This window comes from Odocoileus virginianus, chromosome 5 (genome assembly GCF_023699985.2).
Source record: "Odocoileus virginianus isolate 20LAN1187 ecotype Illinois chromosome 5, Ovbor_1.2, whole genome shotgun sequence".
NCBI lineage: Eukaryota > Metazoa > Chordata > Mammalia > Artiodactyla > Cervidae > Odocoileus > Odocoileus virginianus.
Window position 1 is genome coordinate 51,229,786 of NC_069678.1, and position 18,786 is coordinate 51,248,571.

General features: G+C 39.2%; 2 protein-coding genes and 3 non-coding genes across 7 annotated transcripts in view; all 5 read right to left on the reverse strand.

Annotated features, from left to right (window-relative positions):
* MSH4 (mutS homolog 4) overlaps positions 1-4,617 on the reverse strand; it is a 91,145-nt gene extending 86,528 nt beyond the window's left edge. Inside the window, exon 1 of the mRNA XM_020902997.2 lies at positions 2,423-4,617. Within this exon, the coding sequence (XP_020758656.2) occupies positions 2,423-2,660 (238 nt within the window). The 5' untranslated portion in view covers positions 2,661-4,617. The remainder of the gene's footprint in view (positions 1-2,422) is intronic.
* Positions 4,618-4,695: 78 nt separating this feature from the next.
* RABGGTB (Rab geranylgeranyltransferase subunit beta) lies at positions 4,696-12,921 on the reverse strand. Of its 3 annotated transcripts, none has more exons than XM_020902980.2 (9): positions 12,840-12,921; positions 11,733-11,840; positions 10,893-11,090; positions 9,625-9,730; positions 8,767-8,819; positions 8,575-8,685; positions 7,764-7,889; positions 5,856-6,005; positions 4,696-5,290 (listed from the first exon to the last, which is right to left on the reverse strand). In XM_020902980.2, the coding sequence occupies exons 1-9, from the start codon at positions 12,840-12,842 to the stop codon at positions 5,150-5,152; spliced, it is 996 nt and encodes a 331-aa protein (XP_020758639.1). In that variant the 5' UTR covers positions 12,843-12,921; the 3' UTR covers positions 4,696-5,149. The 3 variants fall into 3 exon arrangements, with proteins under 3 accessions (XP_020758639.1, XP_020758632.1, XP_070324005.1); XM_020902973.2 differs by lacking the exon at positions 12,840-12,921 and adding an exon at positions 12,781-12,804; XM_070467904.1 differs by lacking the exon at positions 12,840-12,921 and adding an exon at positions 12,720-12,743.
* Positions 10,673-10,744, reverse strand: LOC139035357 (small nucleolar RNA SNORD45). Its single transcript, XR_011488020.1, has one exon. It is a non-coding gene; the product is annotated as a small nucleolar RNA SNORD45 (small nucleolar RNA).
* Positions 11,378-11,460, reverse strand: LOC139035358 (small nucleolar RNA SNORD45). Its single transcript, XR_011488021.1, has one exon. It is a non-coding gene; the product is annotated as a small nucleolar RNA SNORD45 (small nucleolar RNA).
* LOC139035356 (small nucleolar RNA SNORD45) lies at positions 11,993-12,071 on the reverse strand. Its single transcript, XR_011488019.1, has one exon. It is a non-coding gene; the product is annotated as a small nucleolar RNA SNORD45 (small nucleolar RNA).
* Positions 12,922-18,786: the final 5,865 nt, after the last annotated feature.

Genomic DNA, 18,786 nt, shown 5'->3' on the forward strand with positions numbered 1-18,786 from the left:
CAAGATTCCATTTATCAGGAAAAAGTGCTACCATCTATTCCAATCACCAAAGCCAGAGATGTTTTTGGCATGGCAAAAAAACCTATCTGCCTTCCAGATTAAATACCTGCAAGTACTCCAAGTTTATCTTGGGAAGAACAAAATAGATCACCCTACTGCTCTACCAAACGAAATTATTTGTAGTCTACAGACACAACATGCTTTATCATACTTCTGTGCCTTTGTACATATTTTTCTTTCTTAAGAGAGAAAGAAAAGTTTATTCTTTTTCTCCTCTTTCCCTTTAGTTGACATAATCTTATCCTTCAACACTACCTCAAGTTGAATTTCCTCTGCAAAATTTCTTTTGTTACTTTGTTCCCCTACTTATTAAATACCTCAATATCTGCATAGAGAAGGAAATGGCAACCTACTCCAGTATTCTTGCCTGGAGAATCCTGTGGACAGAGGAGCCTGTCAGGCTATGGTCCCTAGGATTGCAGAGAGTCGGATACAACTGAAGCGACTAAGCACAATATCTGTAAATAACTCAAAATCATTATCTTTTAAAAGTTTGTTTATAGATGTTTAAGTCTATCTTCCCTACTGAACCATAACTTCTTTGAGAGCACAGAATATTATTATCCTCAGCTCCTAACATAACTCAGCTCCCGGGTGGCTAGGTGGTAAAGAATCTAAGATGCAGATATGAAAGACAAAGGTTCAAACCCTGGGTCAGGAAGATCTCCTGGAGCAGGAAATAGCAACGCACTCCAGTATTCCTGCCTGGGAAATCCATGGACAAAGGAGCCTGGCAGGCTACAGTCCACGGGGTCAGAAAGAGTCAGACGCAACTGAGCATGCACTGAGCACCTAAAGTAACTATTTCATCAATTTGGGTCTTGGCTCCCTCTTAGATTGGGACAAAAGAAAAATCTATCTTACAGATTTACTGTAAGGATCAGAGATACAACATGCTAAGTAAGAAGCTAGAACAGAGGAGCACTCATTAATTAGTGGATGTTATTATTGTTGAAAATAAATAAGTGACAGAACATTTCATGAAGAAGGGGATTATACTGATAAACATGTATGTTGCCTTGGAGGAAGAGCAAGTAGGTCAATTAAGTTAGAAAGTAGGGTAATAAATATTAAGAAATGATGATATATAAGACTGCAAAGACTGAAAACATATCCCAAATGGACTTGGATATCCTGCTAAAGAGTACAATTTTTTACCTGCAAATAGAGTCACTGGTTGAAGTGCCAACGGGACATAGATTATCATTTTCCATATAACTCTAGTGACACTGTAAATAAGCTTAGAAGAAAGAAACATTAGGAGTTTGAGGCAATAATTCAAACATAAAATTAAAAGGGCCTGTAATAGCACAGAGAAAAGGACAGAATTATTTAAAAGATAAATCTAAAACTTGTTAACTTTGGAAGTTATGGTTAAGGGAATACTTGAATCTCTGAAGTCTCCTAAAGATTTTAAAAACCCAATGATTGAGATAAGAGAAACAGGTTGAGGAGCTGAAGAGAGATGAATTCAATTAACCATATAGTGAGTGTGAGGATGTCCAATGGTTCTTTATTAGAAACTTCAGAAGACAGTCTGAAACAGGAATCTGGGGGCAAAGATGAGATCTGGGCTGTAGTGATAATCACAATCAGATAGAAGTAGCCTAGAAAAAACCTCTAAGGACAAGCCAATAATTTGTAAACTAACAAAAGTTAAAAAAAAAAAAAAGTAGGCATAGTTCTATGGAAGGTAGGCGAAAAACAGGGAAGAGTGGAATCAAGGAAATCAAATTAAGACAGTTCAAGACAAGACTGGTGAAGAACATTAAACACAGTGGGAAGTTTACATAAGATGAACTGAAAAGTGACCTCCGGATTTGGCATTTGTTACCTTACCAGTGAGTGGCAAAGCTGTGTGGGCAAAAGGTGACAGTTTTGTCACGGAGAGTAACTGACTATAAGATAAACGAGTTGAATACTCCTTAAAGGACATTTTTCACACTAAAGGTATTATTCACCTCAATTAAAGAAAATGTTACATCTGGTCTGTTCTCAAAGCTTATCTGTTTTCAAGACATCCTAGGACTTGGAGGCTTAAGTTCAGGAGCCAAGAGGTTTACCACTCCAGGTTTACCACTCCAATCACTAAACTCGTGCACAAATTCATTCATCTGTCATGGGGCACGGCGGGAGGCACATTACCGGGATATGAATACAGCTTGCCTCAGAACTGAGCCATCCGCCAATACGGTCTTGTGAGAAAACCAACGTGAGGAAGAGTCCAGCCCTTAAATCTCTCAGACCCACTCAATTCGCAGAGCACCCCACTCCCAAATTCCAAACAGACACCAACTGAAACTTCTGTGTTAACCAGAGACCACGGTTCCCCGAACCTCCAGAAGTTCACACAACTCCTTGCCTTGAGGCGGCAGGGCGCTGAGCGGGTGCCCAGGTAGACTGCTGCTGCCGCTCCTGTCACCCGCCGCTCCAGACGTGCCTGGTGGGGAAGACGCAGAGGCGGCTTGGGCTGAAGGGCGGCTCAAAGGAGTCTCCTGGAGTCCGAAATTGTAGCGGGGACCCTGGGACCGAGCCTCTGGTGAGCAGGGGGAAGCCACAGGGACAGAAGGAAACGTTGGTGATACGTCAGGCCGCAGCATCCTCACAGACACTCAGAGCAACTCTGCCGTGGGGCAAAGCGACGCCGGGAAAATACGAAAGCGCGGCGCGCAGAGTCGCAGTGCGCAGGCGCAGAGCCCCACATTATCACACCCACCCACCTTTATCCCTGATAAACCACAAATCCATGGAGCCGCAGAAAGTTGGGCAGTTCTGAGCGACCGAGCACACAGGTGATTAAATGCTTCTTTTGTTAAAATGATTTAAAGACAACACTGGAGAATGTACTCCCAGGTGTTCCGGTCCCGTCAACTGCTGCAGAATTTGGTCAAGCTTAATACGAGGTCTAGCTTAATCTCTTCTCTGGCTCAAATGCTAAAGAATCGCCTGCAATGCAGGAGATCTGGGTTCAATCCCTGGGTCCAGATCCCGTGAAGGGAATGGCAACTCACTTCAGTATTCTTGCCTGGAAAAGCCCATGGACAGAGGAGCCAAAAGTCGGTCATGACTGAGCAACTGACGCTTTCATAATGTGAGGTAGACCCCCTCAATTATATGGAATTCAGGGCCAACTTGTGTGTGTCCATACTCAGTCGTGACCCCATGCTATTTGTGACCCCATGGACTGTAGCCCGCGAGGGTCCTCCCTCCATGGAAGTTCCAAGAATACTGGAGTATGTTGCAAGTTCTTCCTCCAAATACAACTTGGGAGTTTCATTATTCCCACTACACCTTATTTCCCTTATCGCACGACATTCTGTGCTAATATTTCCCAGTTCAGTTCACTCAGTCGTGTCCAACTCTTGGCAACCCCGTGGATTGTGGCATGCCGGGCCTCCCTGTCCATCACCAACTCCCAGAGTTTACTCAAACTCATGTCCTTTTGAGTCGGTGATGCCATCTAACCATCTCATCCTCTGTCGTCCCCTTCTCCCGCCTTCAATCTTTCCCAGCATCAGCAGCTTTCAAATGAGTCAGCTCTTCGCATCAGATGGCCAAAATATTTCAGCTTTAGCATCAGTCCTTCCAATGAATATTCAGGACTGATTTCCTTTAGGATGGATTGGTTGGATCTCCTTGCAGTCCAAGGGACTCTCAAGAGCCTTCTCCAATGCCACATTTCAAAAGCATCAATTCTATGCTCAGCTTTCTTTATAGTCCAACTGTCACATCCATACATGACTACTGGAAAAACCATAGCTTTGACTAGACGGACCTTTGTTGGCAAAGTAATGTCTCTGCTTTTTAATACGCTGTCTAGGTTGGTCATAACTTTCCTTCCAAGGAGTAAGCATATTTTAATTTCATGGCTGCAGTCATCATCTGCAGTGATTTTGGAGCCCCAAAAAATATTCTCTCACTGTTTCCCCATCTATTTGCCATGATGTGATGGGACCAGATGCCATGAGTCTCTTAAATACAGACACAGTAATTCAACATGGTAGAGAAACCAGGATTGAGAAAATACTCTAGATACCATTAGATGTCCATTGCAGAATTCACTCAATTGTGAAATCAGATATAGAATATGAAACCATTGCAGTCACCCACGTGCAGTGACTGTAGTACTCAAAACTTCCAATGATACCATTGTGTTCCATCCAATGACTTCCAAACTTTCATAAACACTGGTAATTCAACCCAAACTTAGTGAACTGTCAAGAAACAATGCCAGACATTTCAACAACATAAAAGCAAACATTGCTCAATGTGTTAAGAGAAATCATCACTATTCACATGTAAAATTCTTTACTCTTAGGGTTATTACTGCAAATTTGCTTCAGCAAATTTCAACTTCCATCAAGAAATACACTCACTAAAATACTTTTTCACCAAGAACACAAACATTAGTGTGATCTAATCTTTGTGAAAACAGGTTATACAAGAACACTGTGGCAAGTATCAGCTTGTATTTCCTTACTGGGCAGGAAAAAAATGCCAACAATTCCTTGGCATTCTGACATAAAATATTAAAAAGTGAGTAAAGTGTAGTCCTGATTGCAATCCTCATCTTAGTGAATTCTCATCATTTACCTAAACCACTCTGTACCCAATTCATTAATCACAAGCATGAAATATTCCCAAATTTCAGCCATTTATTTTTGTTTCATCTTTTAATTCCTATACAGTTCATCAATTCTTTATCAGTAACATTCTCACTGACAAAGACCAATTTACATTAACTATAGTTATATATAACATATCAAGGGAGTACCCAGGAAAATCAGAACCTAAGACTTCATCAGCTAAAGAGAGTTCAAGTTTGCTGTTATGAAGACATACAAGAAAACAAATACACTGAAGCATAAACAAAAAAAAAAAATCAGAGTAACAACAGCATTCCAGAAGGAAAGATACAATAAAGATCTTAATTTACAATATGTATAATTATATAATTTATTAAAATTAACACAATTCATGTACAAAATATTAACATGGGAGTCACTAAGTTTGTTAAGCACTTCAATTACTGAAATGTTAAAACACAATAAAAACTATATTAACCTACTTCTCCATAAAGGGATCTAACCTAGCTCACTAGTTCAGGCTGAACATTCACTCTCCGAAGTACTTCTTCAGGCATGCAAAAAACAGGGCTAACAGGTTTAATCTGTTCTTCTCCCAAAAGTGACAATCCGGCAATTCCAAACAGAGTATGAAAAGGATCTACCTATTAAAAAATAAGAATTTATAGAATATTACAAAATGAAAACTTCTAAAACCCTGCTTTTGAACAATGATTATACTGGAGCCCATTGCACTCTGTATTTAAATATTATCTTAAAATTTTCTGAAATAATGGTTTCAAACTGTGCTTTTAAACAGAGGACTTGGCACACACACTCATTTCTTAGCATTAAGTACTGTAAACGCGTTTCAGATCTTTCATACACTCTTTTGTGTGTGTCAGTCACTCAGTCACGTTCGAATCTCTGCGACCCCATGGACTGTAGCCTGCCAGGCTCCTGTCCATGGCATTCTGCAGGCAAGGATTCTGTGATTGAACCTGGGTCTCCTGCATTGCAGGCAGATTCTTTACCATCTGAGCCACCAGAAAAGCACCTTAGTATACTTTTAAATGACATTTTAGAAGCATCCTTTCAAAGTAACAGTTGAAAATACTATCTGTTCCCCACCAATTCCTAGTTTTTAAAAATTTAGAACCCTTAGGCTCTTACAAGTAAAACAACACTGAAAATTTTAACTGTTATGTTAACAGTCATAAATATACTTGCCATATCTCCCGGCCTATCTGCAAATCCTCCTGTTTCTTCATCTTGACATGCTAGGATGAAACTGCGGAGTTTTTCTCTATCAATCCAATGAAGCCTTCCAATTATCTTTAGGGAAGCCAACACCCACCATGAATAGCATACATCTGGTAACTAGGAGGGAAAAGCCACAAGTTGCCACAAATATTTTCTAAATACCTGGGGTGGGAGGGGAATCAAGGGATATATTGACAATGCAGTGTTTGAAACACTGAAATCCAAAAACTGATTAGAATTAAAGGATAATCATGGGAAAAGAGATCAAATGCTTCATTCCACAGAACTAGAATGAGTATGCAGGCATGCTCAGTCACATCTGACTCTGCAACCCCATGAACTGTAGCCCACCAGGCTCCTCTGTCCACGGAAATTTTCTGGCAAAGAATACTGGAGTGGATTGCCATTTCCTTCCCTAGGGGATCTTCCTGAGCCAGGGACTGAACCCACATCTCCTGTGCTGCCTACAATGCAGGCAGATTCTTGATTCCACAGAAAACCATGCTAAATGTTTCGGTTTCAGTATTCACTGATAACCATCTATCCACCTTAATTTATATATGAAATGAATGTTTACATCAATCTCTTTTCCAAGAAACTGGTAGTAAGGCTTATAAGAACTATGGCAATATATGTTCCACTGCCATGGGTAGCATTTTCAATAAGTGCTGTCCAGGAAGGTATACAACTTAGTTTAAAAAAATAAAATCACCCTTGCTCCTCAAATCATAATTTAAATGCAGAAGACCCCACCTTACACTGAATTTCAACTAGATCCCAGGGTGATCCACAAGAACATTAAAAGCTGTCCTAGATCCTAAGTGCTATCCCCACCCTCACCCATTTCCTAATTATTGAAAAGTTGCCCAGATTTTTCAATGGATCTTAACTAGGTACCATTCGTGGTTTTTAACCTTATTCAGAAGTAACAAGCAACAAAAATTACATAAAAATACAATGACCCAGAATAAAAGCATCAGTATGCTTCATCATATTTTAGCTCAAGGGCCCAAATCAAAGAAAAGCTTTCAGCATTTGTAAATGATTTTTAAAAATAGTATTGTGAAAGGAAAACCATTATGAAATTCATTAGTAATAGAATACAATCACACCCATTCATTTTTTACTGTCTGGCAACAATGTTCTTCAGGGCAGCAGTGTAGTTGCAAGTCAATAGGACAAACGTAAAAATACTTTCTATCTGGTCTTTACAGACCCAATTTAGAGTACATTGAGAGCTAAACAGAATTTTCTTTAAAAATAAAGATTTTAAATGAAAATGTTGTAATCCAGTTTTTTAAAAGAAATCTTTCTTTTGGCAAATCCATTATCCTTTCCCATCTGTAAGTGAGCATGGAGATTTCTATACAACATCCAAGTGTTAATAGTGGCCTTTGATTCCCAGATATGCATAATGCACAACTGTGAGTCTCTGGTATAGTTTAAAGAAAAGTTTCATGTAGGTGAAAAATACAAAGCCTTCAGAAGGATTTTTATAAATAAAATTCTGAAGGAATCCTTCAGAAGGAATTTTATAAGTATAAATTTTAAGAATTTATACTATGAATACAAACACATTTTAAAGCCCAGAGTATTTGTCAAAGAAAATCAAAAAGTACCAGGCAACCTTTGCACAACTGTCTTTTAAATGGACATCAGGATTAATAGGAATTTCAACTCTTGTTTTACTTTTGCCAAGAGCATTTTTAGAAGGTACAACTAAATTTTGCAAAGTATTAAAGTAAAAAACCTCATGATCAATTTATAAGAGCAATATTACACACAAAAAAAGAGCAATATTACAAAACAAAAGGCAAAAAAAGCAGTCCTCATTCAAGTTTATAAAATTTAAAGATTAATCTTAAGAAACAATACCTTCTCTGGCCTTCCATTGAGTCCGCCTGATGGAAGCTGTCGTTCACAAAGCCACCAACCGAGTAAATCAGAATTTACTTGGTGCAACTGACTAGTAATAGCCAAGAATCCTGTGCAACAATAGATCTAAAATTACAGACATAAAGTACATGTGTATAATAGTTTTTCAACAGTAACACTGATAAAAAAAAAATTTAATTATTAAAGCTCCACTCTCTATCTAAAAATTTGCTGACAGTAAGAATAGCAAACATAAACATCACATCATTACTTGAACAAATCTGAAGCATACTACTAGGATCCAACTCTGCAATGAAAGACTACCATCAGTTTTTTCATGGCTAAGAGCAAACTGTTTGACAATCATTTACATATACAACATCCTCTAACACAGGTGTTCGGGATAGGGAGATACAGAATGTTTTTTATCTGCTTACTTAAAATCAAGAAGAGAATGGCAACCCACTCCAGTCTTTTTGCCTGGAGAATTCCATGAACAGAGGAGCCTGGGGGGGCTATAGTCCATGAGGTGGCAAAGAGTTGGACATAACTGAGTGACTAACACACACACATAAGAACTAACAGGAAATCAAAGTATATTTCTGGTAATTACAAAACTACTTATGTTTATCTGGCCAGAGGATTTCACCAACAGGGGACTCAAAGTCAGCAACTGTAAAAATGCCTTCCTCAAGCAGCAATTAAGCAATTCTTATTTTCTATATTCAGTCAAATAAACTTGCTATTTTCCAGTTACACCAGTCATCCCTTCAAAACTGACACTCCATTTTAATCTGGATTAATGAATTACCTGCCCGGCATGGGATTCAGAACCTGGTCTGCAACCAAATCCACCATCAAAGTTCATACATGATAAAACAAATTCAATTGCCTTTTCCACATTAATAGCATCCAACTTCCCCTGTAAACAGAAAACATGCCTATTAAGTTCCAGAATAATCATCAAAAGTTAATCATTTCCAATACAACATTTGAAACTTACCAATAGTGCCAAAGTTGCCACTGCACAAAAAGAGAATCTTGTATCAATTTCTCCTAAAAATAAAGAAAACCAAAGAATTATGTGTTATCAGAGGCTTCTAATCATATTACATAAAGTTAATTAAAAATCTCTGTACAACTACCATAGTTGTATTTCCAAAAGTTCATGCCTAACATGTACTTCCAATGTCCAGGAGGAAAACTACATCTGAAGTTCACTTACTTTACTTTACCTCTAAGGAAACTAAGTACTAAAAATGGCTTTGCAAAAGTACTATGAACTAATTGCTTACAGAGCGTCCAGAAAGATAAGGTAACTAGTCAATTTCTAAGAATGATAATAAACTTACCCTATTATATAAAGGTAGATTTTCACATCCCATGAAGCAGCTGGTCTCTCCGGCCTGCACTGTATTCAGCCCTAAAGCAGAGATTATCTAGATTTATCAAGTAAAATACTACTCCCTCCCCTCCACTCAAATATTCAGTAATTTTGTAAAGTTTTTTTAAAAATTATTTTCCCCTTGCCAGTTAAGTTTTTAAAAAACTTTACAAAGCCACCAAATACTGGGGAAAAAAGTTTCACCTACCTTATCTTTTAGACTTGCCCTCTCTGTTCCAGTACTCCTGTATGCTGCTATAACTAGCACAGTGCATGCTGGAACTTCCAGCAGACCATTAACTCCAGTTAGACCAGCTGCTTAGTGGGACCTGAAAAAATGAAAAACTTATAATCTCCTTATAAACTATTAGCAAAGCCCCCAATTCATTATACTTTAAAACCTGCAACCAAGCTTATTACTGTAATAAACACCAAAGCAAAACATACTTTATATGCCATGGATTAAAGTGACATTACCCCAAATATCTCCAGCAAAAGAACCATCTTCTTTCTGTAGACTCTGAACATATTCCACAACTTTATTTATGTCAATAACATTAATACTATCATAAAGAGTAAGTATCTGTAATAGAAACAAACCATGGTAAGTAGATACCTCGCCACTGGTCAGTTTGTTCTAATGATGATTTTCTCAACTAATGATGTTCTTCTAAGTCGTCAAGCATGCATGTCCTTTTGTCTACACACCTTGAAAACTTTTCTCAAATATGTAATTCTATTACGGAATAAAATTATAGGTATTACCAACAAGTCTTTAACCACTGTTAACACTGAGACTCATTTATGAAACTTATATAGACTCTAAGGGTTTTATTTGTGAATCTTCACAAATAATCAAAATCAAAGCTAACTCCAGATGGACATTCCTGGTGGTTCAGCACTTAGGATTCAGTGCTTTCATTGCCTTGACCCCAGTTCAATCTCTGGTCAGGGAACTAAGATCCCACAAGTCAGAGTGAGGCCAAAAAAAAATTTTTTTTTTAAATTTTTAAAAAGTCAACTCCATAGTAAAGAGCAAAGTCATGAAATGGCAGAGTAAAAGCAGGGAACCAAAGGCAGCTTGGCATTTTCAGAAATTAGATGAGAAGATGAAACTAAAAGGAGGAAATGGCCAGGCCATGTAAGAAAGCAAATGCCATGCAGGAAGTCTGGCCAATACAAAAACAGCTGAATGAAGGCGGCTTCTACACATATTGTACACAGGCTTCGAGCAGTTTATATAATCCATTATGCTATGTACTGTTCTCTGAATAAGTTCCAAGTGACAAATCTTCAGAATATCCTACCTGCTTTAAAAAAAGTTTTGTTATCATCAGGTTAAGACTTACATGCTTTCTATTGGGATAGGGTACAAACCTATTGGGATAGGGTAGGTCATGCTATACAATAAATCAGGTTTCAGTGCCTTAACACCAAAAGAATTGTTCTTGCGCAAAAAAAAAAAATATCCCACTTAGTGACTTCCAGACATTTACATACACGTAAGATAAGCATTTTATCGTCCAAGGTCTCAGTGCCATTTTAGAATTTACATCAACTTTGGATTCAGCTAATACATGCCATCACATCATTGACCTTGCTTTGAAACAGATCTCATTTGAAAACATATGGATAATTTTTTACATAGATAGGGATTTTGTCACCTTTCTGATCCCTATTTTCAATTCTCTTTCTCAGGTAAGAGAATACACTACCAAGACTGCTGAATTTTCATTAGTATTTACCTGAACAGCACTAAGAGTATACAAAAGATGAGGATCATGTCCAATACTAGCACTTATTCCACCACACTCATGTTGACAAGACTTAATAAACGTCAGAATTTCTTCTCTATTCATGCGATGTAGTTGTCCCATGAGATCCATTACGGTCAAACCCCAATAGATGCCACTCATTCTCAAATATTCAGACATACAATATTCCTAAAACACAGAAATTACTTTAATGCGTCAGTCTGAACTGATGTCAGTTTAAAGATACTTAACACAGAAGCTAAATACCCATTCTGTCATATGGCTCTAACAACCCCATAGCTGCCGATTATTTATGGGAATTCATTAGTACGAGATGTTTCCCAACATGGTAAATAATTCAGCTCTTTCTATATTATAGGGGAAAATATTTACTTCTAATTAAGCTGTTTAATTCAGTTTTTCCTAAGGTTCCGAGAGATGAAAACTGGGAACATTCTTCAAGGTGCAAGTTTTTCAAGGTCTCAGCGTAATTCTAGAGCTTAAGTGTTATTACACATCACCATAAACTCAGGTAATACATGCCAACACATCATTGACCTTGAAAGTATTAGCTCAACTACAAAAATAGAAATCTATTCCCTACCTCAAAATTCTCACATATCTGGGCAGGAAGGGAACCTACTTTGTCTGCCAAGGCCTCTACATAAGTATTGGTAAGAATCAAGGTTAACTCCCACGGCTGCTCAACCACAGACATCAGTCCCTGGTATGCAGGAGTTGGAAACCATTTTTAAGAAACACAAACCATCCTGACCAAATGATTTGACACGTTTAAAAAATAAAAACTTTTCAACATGAAAGTATACATACGTAGTCATCTTTCTTTGAGCCATAGGATGCAATATAATCTGCATGCTTTTCCAGTAACAGGGTGTCAGGTGCATCTGACTTAATGATAACATCCTTCTGCGGTGTACCCTTTCACACACACAAGACATTTCATAAATTTTTATCTTTTAATGTTTGACCCCAGAGCATACATTTCAATTTCATCTTGCCATATAGAAGCTTTCAAGTTTAAAAGTAGCTGACTAAAAAGAACTAAATCTGTCATAGTTTCAGGTATTCTTCAGGTCTCAGAGTAATTCTAGAGCTAAAGTAGTAATAATCAACTTTAGATTCAGAATACATGCCAGCTCATCATCGACCCAATAAACTACCGCCCTCATCTTGACTGAAAAGTAAAACAGACTCAAAATTTTCAACTTACGGTTTACACGTGGCAGAAAACAAGATAAAGCATTAAATAAAACCTATCTGTCCCATAATTTGCAGTTGAGTTCTTTAGTGAGATTTCATTAACCTTAAAAACTCAGGTTTCAAAGCACCTTCCATGCACGCCAACAGTTATTTATCAAGCTAACGATTCTTTTCCGGATTTAGTCTTAAGTTTCTGTATTTGCAATAAGCCCCCAGGTGACGATTGTTGTTGCTCTAGTTTGGCACATTTCTTAGCTACATCTTTGTGACTGAGGCTACATTTAAGTAGTTCAAGATCATTACCAGTAAGAATGAAGCGGTTAATTTCCTTCATATCCCATTAAAACTTACTGGAACGAGACCATACCATCAACAGTTCCAAAGATTTCCAGCCATATATACACGGCTACACGGAAGGTAAGAACTAACCGGCTTTTGTGGGGGAGCGGGGGGATTAAGAAATAAGGTCGTCGAACCGAGTCCCGCCCGATAGCAGGAAGTCCGGCCGCAACTGCACCCGCGAGATCAGCAGAAAACGCTGAGTAACAGTTAACATCGTCTGAGCCCTCAGAACACCTTCCAAGGCCTGTGTCTTACCCCAATCATTGTCCAACACTGAGAAGACAACCCACTAGTGACTAAAGAGCTTAAATATTACCCTATACATTCTCCTACGGACACCATGTAGACAGCAATACAAAACACGTCCACACTCACCATGACTGAGAGCGAAAAGAGAACTTAGCTCCTCAGTGGGCGGATTTAGGAGGCAAGCGCCTGCGCAGAAGCGCTCCTCAGGCCCCCTCTCCGCCCCGACATAGCTGACCACAGTTCTCGCCTGAAGGAAGCAGCAGTTCCGCGCCGGCCCTAGGACCCCATCGACTGCTCATAGCCGTCCTCGCTGCCAGCGCCGAAAGTCTCGGCGCCAATTTTCTCCTCTCATTATCTGCGCAGTTTTAAGAGTTTTAAGTAATATTTAGGGCTTCGCTAAATACTACACAATAAACTGTGGAAAATTCTAAAGGAGATGGGAATACCAGACCCTCTGACCTGCCTCTTGAGAAACCTGTATGCAGGTCAGGAAGCAACAGTTAGAACTGGACATGGAACAACAGACTGGTGCCAAATAGGAAAAGGAGTACGTCAAGGCTGTATATTGTCACCTTGCTTATTTAACTTATATGCACAGTACATCATGAGATGCTGGGCTGGAGGAAGCATAAGCTGGACTCACGATTGCCGGGAGAAATATCAATAACCTCAGATATGCAGATGATACCATCCTTATGGCAGAAAGTGAAGAGGAACTAAAAAGCCTCTTGATGAAAGTGAAAGAGGAGAGTGAAAAAGTTGGCTTAAAGCTCAACATTAAGAAAACTAAGATATGGCATCTGGTCCCATCACTTCATGGCAAATAGATGCGAAAACAGTGGAAACAGTGGCTGATTTTATTTTTCTGGGCTCCAAAATCACTGCAGATGGTGATTGCAGCCATGAAATTAAGAGATGCTTACTGCTTAGAAGGAAAGTTAATACCAACCTAGACAGCAGATTAAAGAACAGAGACATTACTTTGTCCACAAAGATCCATCTAGTCAAGGCTATGGTTTTTCCAGTAGTCATGTATGGATGTGAGAGTTGGACTCTAAAGAAAACTGAGGGTGGAAGAATTGATGCTTTTGAACTGTGGTGTTGGAGAAGACTCTTGAGAGTCTCTTGGACTGCGAGGAGATCCAACCAGTCCATCCTAAAGGAGATCAGTACTGGGTGTTCATTGGAAGGACTGAGGCTGATGCTGAGACTCCAATACTTGGCCACCTGATGGGAAGAGCTGACTCATTTCAAAAGACCCTGATGCTGAGATAGATTGAGGGCAGGAGGAAAAGGGGACGACAGACGATGAGATGGTTGGATGGCATCACCGACTCAATGGACATGGATTTGGGTAGTCTCTGGCAGTTGGTGATGGACAGGGAGGCCTGGCATGCTGCAGTTCATGGGGTTGCAAAGAGTTGGACACGACTGAGCAACTGAACTGGAACTGGAAATACTACTTTAAAGAATCCACCTGCAATACAGGAGACCCAGGTTACATCCATGGGTTAGGAAGATCCCCTGGAGAAGGGAATGGCAACTCATTCCCATGTTCTTGCCTGGGGTATCCCGTGGACAGAAGATCCTGTCTGGCTGCAGTCCATGGAGTTGCAAAGAGTTGAATGGGACTGAGCAACTAACACTTACTTACCAGGAATTGAGGGGCTTCCCAATCTGCCTGTAATGTGCGAGACTGGGTTTGATCAGTGGGTCTGGAAGATCCCCTGGAGAAGGAAATGGCAACCCATTCCAGTATTCTTGCCTGGAAAATCCCATGGATAGAGGAGCCTTTCTGGCTATAGTCCACAGGCTTGCAAAGAGTCTGACTCAGCTTAGCACATATACATACATGGCTTCCCAGGTGGCACTAGTGGTAAAAAACCTGCCTGATGCAGGAAACAAGAGACTGGTATTGATCCCTAGGTCAGATAGATACCCTGGAGGAGGGCATGGCAACTGACTCCAGTGTTCTTGCCTGGAGAAAGCCCATGGACAGAAGTGACCTACATTTTAAGTAGGTTATGATCATTACCAATGAGAATGAAGTAGTTAATTTCCTTCATATCTCATTATGATATCCCATACAGTTCATAGGGTCTAAAAGAGTCTGACAGGACTGAAGCGACTAAGCTAATAATATTTAAACAGTGGAATAACTTTTAAGAACTCGTTTATACTTGAGACTCTTTGAAGATCTGAAACGGACAGTAATTAACAGAATTGCATGTAGTTAGTTCAGTTCCGTTCGGTCGCTCCATCTTGTCCAACTCTTTGCAACCCCATGAACCGCAGCACACAAGGCCTCTCTGTCCATCACCAACTGCCAGAGTTTACCCAAACCCATGTCCATTGAGTCGGTGATGCCATCCAACCATCTCATCATCTGTCGTCCCCTTCTCCTGCCCTCAATCTATCTCAGCATCAGGGTCTTTTGAAATGAGTCAGCTCTTCCCATCAGGTGGCCAAGTATTGGAGTCTCAGCGTCAGCCTCAGTCCTTCCAATGAACACCCAGTACTCATCTCCTTTAGGATGGACTGGTTGGATCTCCTCGCAGTCCAAGGGACTCTCAAGAGTCTTCTCCAACACCACAGTTCAAAAGCATCAATTCTTCCACACTCAGCTTTCTTTAGAGTCCAACTCTCACATCCATACATGACTACTGGAAAAACCATAGCCTTGACTAGATGGATCTTTGTGGACAAAGTAATGTCTCTGCTCTTTAATATGTTGTCTAGGTTGGTATTAACTTTCCTTCCAAGGAGTAAGCATCTCTTAATTTCATGGCTGCAATCACCATCTGCAGTGATTTTGGAGCCCAGAAAAATAAAATCAGCCACTGTTTCCACTGTTTCCCCATCTATTTGCCATGAAGTGATGGGACAGGATGCCATGATCTTAGTTTTCTAAATGTTGAGCTTTAAGCCAACTTTTTCACTCTCCTCTTTCACTTTCATCTTGTAGTTAAGTGTTCAGTAAATGTTTTGGGGTGAATGTTCATGAAATGTTCACATTCCCCTCCTGTTTGCCTTGGCCATTACTTTGAGTCTCTCACCTACTCCTCCCACTTCTTTAGGAATATTTTGGTACTTACCTTCAACAAAGAAACACCTAGTTTCCTTTTAGGAGCTTTCCACAGAATTTAGTTTTGCTAGGTGTGATCTCACAGCTGTTATCAATTCCTGTTTCTCACGACTGTCATACTTAAGCACTTTTGGCACCCATTAGAGTATACTGGCACCCCCACATCCTTAAAATTTCTTTCATTCAGTAATGGTTTGGAGAAGGGTTTCTGACACAGTGACATATATGGGTTATCAATAAATGAGAGAGTGTTGAATCTACTGTGATAATAGAGTTTATTATTTCTCCCTGTAGTTTTGTTGATATTCCAATTTATAGTTTTAGGGTCCTTTACTAAATTCATATAAGTTTGGTGAGTTGAGACTTTTTTCATTAAGTGATGACTGTCTCTACCCCTAATATTTTTTTATTTTAAAAAGTCTGGCTTGTTAAATAGTGAGCATACCTGCCAAATGGCTTCAACTCTTGAGACCCAATGGACTGTAACCTGCCAGGCTCCTCTGCCCATGAGATTTCCCAAGCAAGAATACTGGAATGGGTTGCCATGCCCTCCTTCAGGGTATCTTCCCAACCCAGGGATGGAACCTGAATCTTCTGCATTGACAGGTGGGTTCTTTACCATAAGTGCCACCTGGGAAGCCTTGGTTAAATAATGCTGATGAAAAATTAATTATGGAAATTTTTATCCAAGATAAATTTCAATCCAGGAAGAGCATATCAGAAAACTTTGAGAAATTTTTCTCAGCTAGAAGTCTAGACACAGTTGTATAAGTTGTTTTGAGATGAATGACTGTACACCAAATGACATTATTGACAGTTTACTCAACCCAAGTCTACCCATAGTTGTGGTAGGTCATGTGACCCCCTTACAAGATCAAGAAGGAACATTATTTTTAAGAAGTCGTCTTGTTGATGCTGGGAGAATGTTGCTCTTTATGCCTGAGCAGGTATTCCTGCTAAGGTGGGGAGGTTTGGTCAAGGCATAATGCACAGGCGCAACACAATGAGAGGAGAGAAGAGCCCAAAGGACAAAGAATTTTTTTATGTTTAAAATTTTCTTGTCTTGCCATATTATATGAGTTTTATTTCACAATAGTAATGTAATTTCTCTAGCTTTCTTTTGCCTCTAAATCAGATCAGAGAGGAGTGTTCTAGAGTGAGAGAAACCAAGGGAGAGGGGAGGAAGTCAGATCTCTTGGGAAAAGCAATGCTCAGTATAAGAATAACACAAGCATCAGATCCAAAAAGTAACATTCAGATCAAGTCAATAACTGCTGAAATAATGAAAAGTAAGCCTCTCTTCCTATTTACAAAGTCGTTCATCAAATATGTATTGGATTCCTAGAATATGCCAAATATTATTCTAGGTTCTGGGGGCACAGTGGTGAGCAACATGGAAATATATGTAGGGAACGTATGTTCTAGCAGTTCTTGAAATTACATTCAGCAATTCTATTGCTAGCTATTTATCCTAAAGATATACTCCCTTGGGTGTGAAGTGACTTATGTGCAAAAATATTCATAGCAGCAGTCATTGTAATAACAGAAAACTGCAAATATTTTAACTATCAAAAGTTAAATAAACTATGGTGTATTCATTATGCAGCCGTTAAAAATGATACAGAAGCTCTGCAAACACTGTTCTGGAAAGATATACAAAGTATGTTAAGTGAAAACAAAAACAGAATGTACCATTTGCTATCTCTGTGGGAAACGGGGGGGGGGGGGGGGAGGAAAGTGTGGATATATTTGGGAAAGAACAAACCAAAGACTTGCCTACTGGAGGAGAAATGTGTGGCTGTAGACAGGATTTAAGGAAAGCTTTACACTGAACTGGGTTGGACCCCTGGGTTGGGGAGATCCCCTGGAGAAGGGAAAGGCTACCCACTCCTGTATTCTGGCCTGGAGAATTCCACAGACTGTATAGTCCATGGGGTCACAGAGAGTCAGACAGGGCTGAGCGACTTTCATTTTTCACTGAATACTCTGATACTTTTGCAACTTTGTATGTTTTACCTCTTCAAAAGTAAAAATATCTCCCCTGCAAAGAAAAATGTGGTGTCCAACTCTGCTAGGCTTCTCTGTCCATGAAATTATCCAGCAAGAATACTGGAGTGGGTAGACAGTCCCTTCTCCAGAGAATCTCCCAACCCAGGATATCAACCCAATTATCAGATTCTCCCAATTATCAAAATCTCCCAATCCAGAATCTCAAACCCAGCTCTCCCACATTGCAGGCTGATTCTTTACCACTGAGCCCCCAGGGAAGCCTACACACACACACACACACACACACACACACACACATACACACATGTATATAAGCCCTAGTGGTAAAGAATCTTCCTGCCAATGCAGGAAACGCAGGAGATGCGGGTGCATCTATGGACATAGTTTCGTTAGCATTCAATATATAAACTGTTTCTAGTTTTTATAATGTCATGGAACAGGGTTTCCAGGAAACTACAGTATCATATTTTACCTAAGATTTCACTGACTATAAGAAACACCCCAATTGCCAAGACATCAAATGTAGAAAAAAAAATAGCCAATGGCTAATAACAAAATTTATCCAGATTTCTGAGATATTAAATTTTAAAATATGCCTTTGGAATCAATGAAACATAGTAACTGAGTTGTTCATTTTTTTAATTGAAGTATAAATTATTTACAATGTTTTAAGTCTACAGCATAGTGATTCAGCTATACATTTATATGTGTGTATATATATATATATATATATATATATATATATGCATATGTATATCCTTTTTCAGATTGCTTTCCATTATAGGTTATTACAAGATATTGAGTATAGTTCCCTGTGCTATAGTAGTGTGTATGTGTTAATCCCAAACTCCTAATTTATCTCCACCACCTCCTTCCTTCGTTACCCCTTTAGTAACCATAATTTGTTTTCTGTGTCTGAGTCTGTTTGTGTTTTGTAAATAAGTTCATTTGTATCTTTTTAGATTCCACATATAAGTG